General features: G+C 39.5%; 1 protein-coding gene across 2 annotated transcripts in view; it reads left to right on the forward strand.

Annotated features, from left to right (window-relative positions):
• MTM1 (myotubularin 1) overlaps positions 1-8416 on the forward strand; it is a 193562-nt gene extending 185146 nt beyond the window's left edge. The window contains exon 15 of one of the 2 annotated variants that reach the window (XM_066249555.1): positions 7132-8416. In XM_066249555.1, coding sequence (XP_066105652.1) covers positions 7132-7299 — 168 coding nt within the window. In that variant the 3' untranslated portion in view covers positions 7300-8416. The remainder of the gene's footprint in view (positions 1-7131) is intronic. The other variant, XM_066249556.1, reaches the window with a different exon arrangement.
• The last annotated feature ends 4042 nt before the right edge of the window (positions 8417-12458 follow it).

The raw sequence follows: 12458 nt of genomic DNA on the forward strand, positions 1-12458 counted from the left end.
CACGTCCTCATCAACAACTCTTTCTCACACACTGCTTCAGCTACACTGGGCTCCTTGCTCGTCCTTAGACACTCAAATATCTGGCTCTGTCCCTCTCCTTCTTTAAGCCTTCCCCCAGGAGTCACCTCCTCAGTGTAGCTCCCCAGACCCCACTGTTTAGAGGGTAACCAGCATCTACTGTCCCCATGCCTCTTACCCTGCTCTACTTCTTTTCCACGGTATTTATCACCTTTCAATGTTCTATGTAACTGTCAGGATCCTTGTATTTGTTGTTTGTCTCCCCCTGCTGGAAGAAAAACACCATAAACCAGAGATTTGTACCTCTGTTCACTGATGGATTCTGAGCACCTAGAACAGTGTCTGGACCCCTCAGTGGAATGCGTAATGAAAAAAACAGGCAAAGGATGTAAACAGGCAGTGCTCAGCACTTACTGGACATCAGGCATTCTACCAAACGTTTCTACTCTATTGCCATATATGCATTTCTGAGAAACCTCACATTCTGCTAAGTCACAGAAAAAAGAAGTCTTACAGGAAGAACAGGATTAGGAGGAGACCTCTCCAAATCTATAGACCTTTGTAACCAGAGCTTTAATGAAAGCAATAATCCCTATAGAAATGTTGGTATAGTCTGATGCATTTGCACTTGACTTTCATGGATCAATCTTTGACAACATGCAGTAGGATGAACAGTGGCCCCTAAAACACATGTCCACTCAGAACTTGTGAATGTGATCTTATTTGGACAAAGTATCTTTATATATATAATTAAGTTAAGGATTACAAAATTAGATTCTCATAGATTTGGGTCGGCGCTATATCCAATAACAGATATCCTAAGAGGGGAAAGCAGAGATTTGAGCCATAGACACATATAGAGGAGAAGACCATGTGAAAACAGGAGTGATTGGAGTGATGCTACCACAAACCAAGGAAACCTAGAATCACCAGAAACTAGAAGAGGCAAGGAAGGATCGATTGTCCCCTAGAACTTCCAAAGATCACACAGCCCTGCTGACACCCTGATTTCAAACTTCTGCTCTGCAGAACTGTAAGAAAATAAGTTTCTATTTTAAGCCACCAAGTTTGCATTAATTTGTCATAGCAGCCACAGGAAACTAGTACTATCTTAAAACCCAAGCCCTGGCCGGTTGGCTCAGCATTACAGTGTCGGCCTTGCGTGCGGAGGACCCAGATTCGATTCCTGGCCAGGGCACTAAAAAGAAGCGCCCATTTGCTTCTCCACCCCTCCGCCGCGCTTTCCTCTCTGTCTCTCTCTTCCCCTCCCGCAGCCAAGGCTCCATTGGAGCAAAGATGGCCCGGGCGCTGGGGATGGCTCTGTGGCCTCTTCCTCAGGCGCTGGAGTGGCTCTGTTCGCAACATGGCAACGCCCAGGATGGGCAGAGCATCACCCCCTGGTGGGCAGAGCGTCGCCCCTGGTGGGCGTGCCGGGTGGATCCCGGTCGGGCGCATGCGGGAGTCTGTCTGACTGTCTCTCCCTGTTTCCAGCTTCAGAAAAGTGAAAAAAAAAAAAACCCAGACCTCCTGCTCCCCCCTCTGAGATGCAGGTCCCAGAGGGTGTCTTCTTCTAATCCAGACCATCCCCTCAGCATTAACAATCGGATCCAAGGTGTACCTTTCTTCACCAGTGCATCATCTTCACAGTCTCCTTGTTGGTGTTCATGGCTTTGACAGATAGCTTAAATCATTGGAAAGCAGGACAGTTCTGGAAGCCACTAGTACTAAAAGAAGATATTCCTGTAGATTTTTGGCTTTTGTTCTTTTTTTTTTAAAGTCACCTCACATACTTATGAGGGGAATAAAAAGAACAAAATTTTTTATTAACTAATAGGCATCTCCATCCTTTCAGCTTTTAAACTATATTTTAAGTTGGAGAAAAATAAGAAATAAATTATAATTATGTTTGCATCATAAATAGCACAGTATAATAGCCCCATGGTTTGATATAAAATATCTCCCTAGCAATATGTAGAAATTCCAATGTGACAAAGGGAAATAATAGAATTACCTAAGAACAAAGGAGCAGAATTTCCCACCCCAAAATATGCCTCTTTGGTATAAGAATTATTTTGAGCTAGTTATTTTTAAAAAACAGCAAAGGGGAAGCTCTGAAAATTGAGGAGAAGTTACCCCTTTTTTAAGAGAAACATTTACATTATAAGGGAAATCTCTATTTGTAATGCTGTCTCCCTCTTTGTATCAGGAGCCTAACATATTTTGTCTTTAGCTGGATATGGTATTTAAAGTGGTGTCTTGAGCCACTTTGGGGAGTTATTCAGTTTTTTGGATCTCTTCCATATATACAGGAGGGTAAATGTTCCTAAACTTCTCTTTGTTTTTCCTCCTGCTACTCTGTCTTTGATTAAAGGGGTTCTCAGCTAAGAACCTAGAAGTCACTACAAGAGGATGCCATTCTGAGAGATATTAAGAAATCTTAGAAAAACTCAAAATACATCAATCATTCTGACACATTCTTAATCTATTTTCAGCATTTTGAAGATAGTTATTTATTTTGGGGGATAATATAGGTTAATAAAATTATACAGGTTTCAAGTGCACACTTTTGCCTTTTTTCTTAATGTCTTTATATATTGTTCAAGGTTTCTAGAAGCTTGCCCTTGGTCACTTCAAAACATTAATGTGATGGTGAGGAAGTCTTCCAAGGGCTGTTCTGCTATATACATTGGCCTGGATGGTGATTACATTAGTGTCTACATATGTAAACATTTATTGAGTTAAACATTTTAAGATTTATGCACATTAATGTATAATTTATATATCAGTACAAAAGTTTTAAAAATTAACATGCTGGGGAGAATCACATTCTATTCCAGCATGACCTCTCACTTTATACTGCTATAAATGCACTATTTATCAATCAAATAACATGATATAGCAAAGCAGATTATATTCACTGGCTTCACTCTCATAACAACCCTATGAGGTCTGTGCTGTTTTTATTCCCATTTGACAGATAGGAAGTGGAGGCATCCAGAAGGTTGTCATACAGCTGCCAACAGGCAGACCCAAGATTCACACCAAGCCTGGTGGATGTCAGCCACTGCTCTCAGCTGTGCATTTATTACTATCAGCAATAGCACATGAAAATATATGGTAGAACAGAGCAATGCTGTTTAAAGTACCATGTTAGCCTGACCTGTGGTGGCGCAGTGGATAAAGCGTCGACCTGGAAATGCTGAGGTCGCCGGTTCAAAAAACCCTGGGCTTCCCTGGTCAAGGCACATATGGGAGTTGATGCTTCCAGCTCCTCTCTCCTCTCTCTCTCCTCTCTAAAATGAATAAATAAAATAAAAAAATAAAAATATATTTAAAGTACCATGTTATTGTCCTCAAATTGTCACACACACACACACACACACACACACACACACAAATACTCTTATATTCCCAAGTTCTGGTGAGGATGTGGAGAAATAGGAACTGCCAGATTCAATAGCGGGTGCATAAGATTGTATCCTTAGAGAGCAGTTTGGCAGCATCTATTGAAGTTAGAGAGATCATACTATCCTCTCCACCAATGCCATCCCTGGTCAGATTTCTTCAACAAACATTTGCACATGTGCACGAGTAGATTTGTCCAAGGATAGCAGAGCACTGAGTGTAATGGTGGGGAGCACTGGAAATTGCCACTACCCGTCAATGTGGGAGTGGATAGATAAACTATACAATGTGGGAATGAATAGAAAATTCATTCAATGGAACTGAAGGATCAAATTCGGAAACATAATGTCATGTCAAAATGTCAGTAACTAACTACAGAAGACCACCTTTGATGTAAACTTTCACAAAATAGAAAATAATAGTGTATTGTTTCTAGATATAGTGGTACCTTGAGATACGAGTTTAATTCATTCTGTAATCGAGCTCATAAGTCAGTCAACTCGTATATCAAATTTCTCCCATTTAAAATAACTGAAATAGATTTAATCCATTCCAGCCCTGTGAAACATCCCCAAACCATTCTAAATTATGAAAAAAAGACATTTTTAATTAAGAAAAACACATGTATACTTTACCAATACATAACAAAATATGTGAAATAAAAGAAAAAAGTGTTATTTAGTACTGTATTCTTACCTTGGAGACAGACAAGTGTGGCTAATGGAGGTGAATGACAGAGGAGGAGGAAGGGAGGAAGGGATGCAGGCACTGTAGATAGTAAACTAAAACTGCACTTTCTTAACACTAAATGTAAACTAAAACTGCATTTTCTTTACTTTAAACAAAACTAAAACTGTACTTTCTTTACCTAAAATGAAACTACAAAAACTTAATTGTAAAAAAAATGCACTTTCTTAACTTTAAACTTAACCTAAGCTTAACATTACGTATTTTTCATTTAATCATCACCTGTTTTTGCCTTTTTGGCTGCACTTTTGGCACTTTAACCTGCAGGACTTTTGAATAAAAATCTATCCAAAGAGTTTGCTTTTGTCTGCCTTTTAAAATGTTACGGAAATGTGACAACCAAGTATCATTAAAATGTGCTGAATGAAGCATGACCAGTTGAAACTTTTTCTGGGTGTTTCTTTTCAATGAAACTTGAAAGCTTCTCCCACATTTGCCAGCATGTCTTTAATTTCACTTGTAGAAATCACTTCCTCCAACTCTACCTCCTCCTCACTACTAATCTCTTGCAGAAGCTCTCAGTGTTGCATCATCTGTAGCTCCTTCAACTCTTCAGTTGAGAGTTCCTCCTCATGTTCCTCGATGAGTTCATTTACGTCACCCTTATCTACCTCCAGACCCATTGACTTTCTGAGGGACACAATCTCCTCCAACGTTTCTACCTCGGTCTCGGTCTGTGGTTCAAATCCTTTGAAGACCCTGTCTGCAACAACATCAGGCCATAACTTTTTCCATGCTGAGTTCAAGGTTCTTCTTGTAACCTCTTGCCATGCCAAGTCAATTATGCGTAAACATATCACGATGTTGTAGTGATCTTTTCAAAACTCTTGAAGGGTTAGAATTGTATTGTCAATCACCTCAAAGCAGTGGAACAATTGCTTTGTGTAAAGCTTTTTAAAGTTAGAAATGACCTGCTGATCCATAGGTTGCAAGATTGAAGTTGTGTTGGGTGGGGGGTAGAGGACTTTCGCAAATTTGAACTCATCGAGAATGTCATCTTCAAGACCAGGTGGGGGGGCTGGAGCATTATCAAGGATTAGTAATGCTTTCACTGGGAGTTTATTTTCTTGAAGATATTTTTTCACTGCAGGACCAAAGACGAGATTTACCCATTCAATAAATATTGCCACGTCACCCATGCCCTAGCATTGGCGCGCCACATAACCTGCAATTTTTCTTTAAGAATCTTGTGAGTCTTAAAGGCTCGAGGATTTTTGGAATGATACACAAGCAGTGGCTTTACTTTACAATCACTGCTAGCATTTGTACACAATGAAAGGGTCAGATGGTCCTCCATGGGTTTTTGGCCTGGCAGCTTCTTCTCCTCTGCGGTGATGGAAGTCCTCTGGGGCATTTTTTCCAAAACAATACTGTTTCGTCACAGTTGAGCACTTGTTGGTGGATGTAGCCTTCCTTTGCGATAAGCGCAGCAAAACATGTGATGTACTCCTCAGCTGCCTTAACGTCAGCACTCGCAGCCTCACCATGCCTCACCACGAAGTGGATGCCAGATCTCTTCTTGAAATTTTCAAATCAGCCGTAACTTGCCTTAAACATTTCTTCTGATGCCTCTGTTGAGGTTGATGGTTCTTCTTCAAGTCACCATAAATAATATGTGCCTTTTTGCATATTACAGTCTTTGTCACTGTATCTTCTGCCAGCTCTTTCTCTTTCACCCACACCAGCAGAAGCTTCTCCATTTCTTCATGGATATTTGTCCTTAATTGGGACAGAATTGTAGTTCCTTTCTCTGGATTTGCGCTTTTGATGGTATCCTTTTGTTTAAGGATGGTACAAATTGTAGATGTATTGCAGTCGTACAGCCTTGCCAGTTCAATCACTCATACACCACACTCATGTTTTTTCTATTATTTCTTTCATTACTTCTATCAACATCATTTCCTTCTCACCACTGTCCTTTACACTCACTTTTTTCGGCCCCATGATAGCACACAAAATGTTAGTAAAAAATGCAAAAATGGTGCAAGAACAACTACAGTGTACGAGATTCAACTTGATTCTGCTGGTAACCTGTGAGAAAGAACAAGATGCTGGTGTTGTGCTGTGATACTGGACCTGTGCGCCAATGTGTCAACTAGCAGCAGCTTCTCGAATCACGACTTCTATCGGAATTTTGCTTGGATTTCAAACAAAAATATGGACCAAGTCGCAGTTTGTATCTTAAAAAATTTGTTTGTTGATCGGCTCATATCTCAAGGTACCACTGTACTTACTTATAGGAAAAGTACCATAAATCTCCACAGGAAGGAAGGCTACCTGCCAACTTGAGTGGAGTTGTTGCCTCTGGGAGCAAAAGGGCAGTAAGCTTGCACTCAGGCAACACAGGAGGCAGGACCTGTGTCTGGGTTGAGAAACTTTTAAAAGATGGTGATGCATGTGGGAGGAAAAGTGTACAGTTATTTCTTAGTGACATTTTATTATTCTTGGCACTTTTCTGTATTTTAAATTATACAATATTAGAGGAGACTATGTATGACTGACTGTTAACCTTATTTGGAAAGCTTATTCAGAAAGCAGGTCCTGCCTGACCATGTGGTGGCACAGTGGATAGAGCGTAAGCCTGGGATGCTGAGGACCCTGGTTTGAAACCCCAGTGTCACTGGTGAGCGCGGGCTCACCAGCTTGAGCATGGGATTACATACATGACCCCATGGTCTCTGGCTTGAGCCCAAGGTCACTGGCTTGAGCAAGGGGTGACTGGCTCGGCTGGAGCCCCCCGGTGAAGGCACATAGGAGAAGCAATTGATGAGCAATTAAGGTGCCAAAACTATGAGTTGATGCTTATCTTTCTGCCTTCCTATACACCTGTCCTCCCCCCCCCCCAAAAAAAAAAGAAAGAAAGAAAGAAAGAAAGGTCCTATAGGAGACGTGGGTGGAGCTGGTGAATTTTTGTGATATGGCAGGTGCAAAGCAGTAACTCAGGCTTGTGCTTCCCTCCAGCAGCCCAATCCAGTGGAGCAGCGTTACATGGAGCTCTTGGCATTGCGTGACGAATACATAAAGCGGCTGGAGGAGTTGCAGCTCGCCAACTCTGCCAAGCTTTCTGATCCCTCAACTTCACCTTCCAGCCCTTCACAAATGCTTCCCCATGTGCAAACTCACTTCTGAGAGGGAGCCTTACCCAGAGCTGTGTTTGAGCTCTAAATAGAGGAAATAGTTGACTTTCATTTGGGGCCTCTGTACCAAGTAGATTAAAATATTTGCCTCCTATGTAGAACTTGAACTAACAGAATATTAAATTCTTGAATATGTGCCTTCTAGATTACATATTACAAGAAAATTTCAGTCTACACCAGTGATTTTAAACCACTGTGCTGGTCCACCAGAGATTTCATGCCAGTCCACAAAAGAGTTAACCATACTGATGTTGTATGAAGATATTCATTGGGTCTCTAGTTTTCATTCAACATCAGGGTGGTTAACTCTTTCGTGGACTGGCACCAGTCTGTGGACCAGCGGTTCAAAACCACTGGTTTACACAGTCAACATGGCAATCAGAAGAAAGGAGCCCAGATGGAGTTTTTGGAAAATCCTGACACCTTTCAAAATAAGTTTTTGAAAAATATAAAGTTTAAATTTTATTTGCCTCTTTAGAAATGCTATATATACAATATGTAATTTGTGGGCTTAATTGAGACATTATTTTAAACTGAAGGGGACGAGAGGTTTGTGAAACGAAGTTTCCTCGGGTTGCTTAAAAGCATTGCTTCAGATTATGTCAAGTGAACCCAGATGTAAAAGGTATGTTACTGCCAAAACCAAATTGAGCTCAGATTTTGAGGCATTATCCAAAAGCAAGGTATTTCAATAATTGCCAAATTTTATACCATCATAAGTGGTGACTTAAGGAGAAATAGCTGTCTAGATGAGGTTTTCATTATTTTGAAATTTTGGAATATGAAGTTTTTTCTCCTAATTTTCAGGAGAAGTGTATTTTTATATTTAAGAAAACTGATGGGGCCCAGTTAAATATGATTTGATTTTTTTAAACTTTGCCAGTTCTATTTTCTAAGCTTTTCCATGAGTTTGCCTAAAATTTTGACCCATTTTCAGGATGTGGGAAACCCCCTATATAGCACTGTGCAAGGATGTTGGATGTTATATGTTGCTATGCTAAATGTTTTCGCAAATGTTGCTCTAGTCCCATGATGGCGAACCTTTTTATAAAAACCGCCCACTTTTGCAGTGCTGGTCAACCTGGTCCCTCCCGCCCACTAGTGGGTGGTTTACGTTTATGGTGGGCAGTAGCAGGGCAATGAAATGGCACTGCGATTGGCCCACCATGAAAGCTGGAACGCCCACTAGTGGGCGGGAGGGACCAGGTTGACCAGCACTGCAAAAGTGGGCGGTTTTTACAAAAAGGTTCGCCATCACGGCTCTAGTCAAACCAGCTTATCTGCCAAAGCATAGGATTAACCATCTGGGATGTTTGAGCTATTGCTAGAGCATCATTTTTGAAATGAAAACTGCAGGTGTACAGTTGTTGAGTATATTCTTGAAAGTATTGTGTTTATTAACTTCAGTTTAAATGGTGTTGGGTACCCCTCCTCCCAAGTGTGCATAAAAACTGGTTCTACAAATTTTTACTTGAAGTACCCAGTTTGCTTTTTCAGGTTTTTGGTGTTTTATTTTTTCTGTAGTTTTAAATGAAATATCAAATGCAGTTCTATTTGATATCTGAACTAATTCATTTATTAAGTATATTTATAAAAGTTAAGGCTAGAGTTAAAGCAATTAATGTTTTACAATGATCTGTAACAGACTATTTATAGCTAAGATGGTTGTTTTCAATGAATTCAGAGAGATTAAATATATCTTTGTAAGTTATTTTATGTCATAGTTTAATTGGTCTACCAAATAAGACATCTCAGAAACAATAGTAGTATAATGTATAAATTTTGTATGTATAAGAAATTTTATTAGACATTCTCTTGCTTTTTGTAAACGCTGTAAATATTTCATACATTAACAAAGGATCACTCCATAAAAAGAAAAAAAGCTAATACTAATAACTTAAAAGGATTTTGTGAAATTTCATGAAACATTTTTCATGGCAATAATGACTAAAGACCTGCTGTAATAAATATATTAACTCAACCTTGTGCTGTGTTGTCAGAGATGTAATTGTATATGTATCTTAAATGTTCATGTTGTCCTCCTTTCTCTTCCTGGCTGACTTCACATGCTCTTTGTCTTGCTAGAACCTTGTGGGGCTCTCTCCAAATCCCAGTGATATTGGACATTGAAGTGCATTAACAATGCAAGTTTTAAGAGTCACAATTGTCTCTCTCAAAGTAAAGACAGCTTTCACAAAAGTGCTGGGAGTGCACAGACACAAGACTTAAGACTGTATGGAGAACAAAGCAGTTAAGGGAGAGTAAGACATTGGTTGAAATAAGGCATACCAAATGTCTCTTTAGGTAAGAATTTTAAAAATTCTTCGAACTAGGCTGCCAACTGGAAATTACATTGTTTATATGCATCTGAAGAATGCTAAATAGTTGTAATAGGAAACTAAAATTAACCATTCTTTTAAAATTTGACTAGGACTCTTAAAAGATTAAATATATCTTTTAACACTATGATTATTTGAAATGCTTTTGCAAGATTCTTCCTTGGGCATTGCTGTGTTTAATCCTATGACCTTATTGGCTACATAGTATTCTATATATTATCCTTACTTTTCAGCTGAGAAAGTCATTGTTCCAGGGGTTCACTGACATGTCGAAGTCCCATAGCATCAAAACAAATGTATATAGGGATTAACCTGAATTCTGCTTCTCTCAAGTTCCCACGGAATACTTGAGCTCTGTCTTCTGGAATGAAATAAAAGAATTTCTTCCTGAGAAAGCACTCCAAATAATTTGGAGTTACACATACTATTTATAATATAACAGCTTTTCTAAATATAGCCCAAACACTTTTTAATCTATTTTTGATAATACAACAACCTTATGCTTATGCTTTTTTTAAAGAAATAATAGTCAAAAGTTTCAAAATAAGCTGACTAGTATCATCACCTGCAGCACTCTAGAGAATGAAGATTTGTGGTGTCAGTCATTCAGACAGCTCTTGTGACATTTGGAGGCATTAGGTAAAAATGAGTATATAAAAGGAATGTTATTAAAATGAAGGCATTTTATTAGAGTCTGCATAACTATGACTGAAATTTCATGAAACATTTTTCATGAACATAGCTTTTGGTGGCCATAAAACAAAAGCAGAGGACATCCAAAGGAAGTAAGAAATGTATATAGTGTTCATCTCACCAGTTAGAACAAGGATTGGCACATTCAAAGAAAAATAGTATATGGTTGTAGATTGCAGATGAATTTTTTATATTCACATGATCACTAAATGCATGATACTGAAATACCAATATTTGAAATAAGAGTCTAAGACTTTAACATCTACTGGTAGATTTATAACTTAGTTAAATTATTAGTAAAGTCTTTTGTATTAAATATTTGAAAGAGGAAAGATCAGCAAAGCAAAGTATTCTCATTTCCTTTTAAGGCTTAGAATTCAATATGGCTTATTCCTTATTTGCAATAATTTGTCCTTTAAAAGCAAAGGCAATAATATATTTAAGCCACATAGTGTAGCTAAAGGTTTACATATGACTGTTAAGACATAACACTTTGTTTTTGTAGTAGCTTTGGAAAACATGACTTATTCATTTGCACTGGTTAGTACTGATGTGCTTCCAAAATTGACTGAATCACAGTGCTTTCCATATAAATTATAAAAGAAAGTTGTTCAGCTCATTTCAAGAGCTTTAAATTATAAACATATATTAAAAAGAACTCTGGTTGGGTCTGCCCAGGCAGTGGCTCAGTAGATAGAGTATCAGACTGGGATGAAGAGGACCTAGATTCAAAACCCTGAGATCGCTGACTTGAGTGCAGGCTCCTCCAGCTTGAGCACAGGCCCATCAGCTTGAGTTTGGGGTTGCTGGCTTGAGTGTGGGAATGACCCCATGGTCACTGGCTTGAGCCCAAACGTCGCTGGCTTGAGGCCCAAGGTCACAGGCTTGAGTAAGGGGTCACTCGCTCTGCCAGAACCTCCCCCAATAAAGACACATATGAGAAAACAATCAATGAACAACTAAGTAGCTGCAACAAAGAATTGATGCTTCTCATCTCTCTCCCTCCCTGTCTGTCTGTCCCTGTCTGTCCTTCTCTCTGTCTCTCCCTCTTTCACACAAACAAGAAAGAAAGAACCCTGGTTGGGATCTATGCAAACCTGGATTTCTGTCTGGGCACTGAAGTACTTCTTGGATAGAAGGTGTAAGGCCCAGGAGGGGGTCTCAGTGTCCATCTGTTATACAAGAATATGAGTAGTTCATTCTTGAAATTTCCTTATACCCCAAAAACAGCCCTTCTCAGAAATGCATTTTAATCATTGTGCTCATAAAATATTTATGGCACAAGATGGCATTTGCCTTGTGTATTAGTTTTCTGTTCCTGCTTTAAAAAAATTACCACAAACTTAGTGGTGATTTATTATAACACATTTAGTATCTTACAGTTCTGGTGATCAGAAGATGATGAAGAGATAGGCAGGAACCAGTCATGGAGCTCATTAAGGGCCGTATTAAAGAATTTATATTTTCCTCAATACACCCTAGGAGCCACTGAAGAATTTTAGGCATGGGAGGGATGTGATAAAATATGAGTTATTCTGGCAGCCATTTGGATGGTGAGTTTCAGGGTAATAAGACTGAGGACAGTCCAGCTTAAAGCTATTGTAGTTGACCAGATGTGAAAGACAGCCTGAAGTATAGAAGAGTAGAGACACAGGTTGAAAAATAATAAGTAGGCACGACCAGATGGTGGAACAATGTACAGAGTGTTGACCTGAGTCACTGAGGACTCAGCTTCAAAACACCGTGTGGGCTCATCTGGCTTGAGCACAGGCTCACCAGCTTGAGCAAGGCATCACCTGCTTGAGTGCAGGATCATAGACATCACCCCATGTTCTCTGGCTTGAATCCATATGTCACTGGCTTGAAGTCCAAGGTTGCTGGCTTGAACCCAAGGTCTCTGGCTTGAGCAAGGGGTCAGTGGCTCAGCTGGAGCCCCTCAATCAAGGCACATTTGAGAAGCAATCAATGAACGACTAAATTGTTTCAACTGAGTTGATGCTTCTCATCTCTCTCCCTCTGTCTCTGACTCTCTCCCTCTCTCTCTTGTGGGTGCATGTGTGCTCTAATAATAATAAGTAAGAGTCACTGACTGGAAGAAGAGATAGAAACACATCAAAGA

This window comes from Saccopteryx bilineata, chromosome X (genome assembly GCF_036850765.1).
Source record: "Saccopteryx bilineata isolate mSacBil1 chromosome X, mSacBil1_pri_phased_curated, whole genome shotgun sequence".
Classification (NCBI taxonomy): Eukaryota; Metazoa; Chordata; class Mammalia; order Chiroptera; family Emballonuridae; genus Saccopteryx; species Saccopteryx bilineata.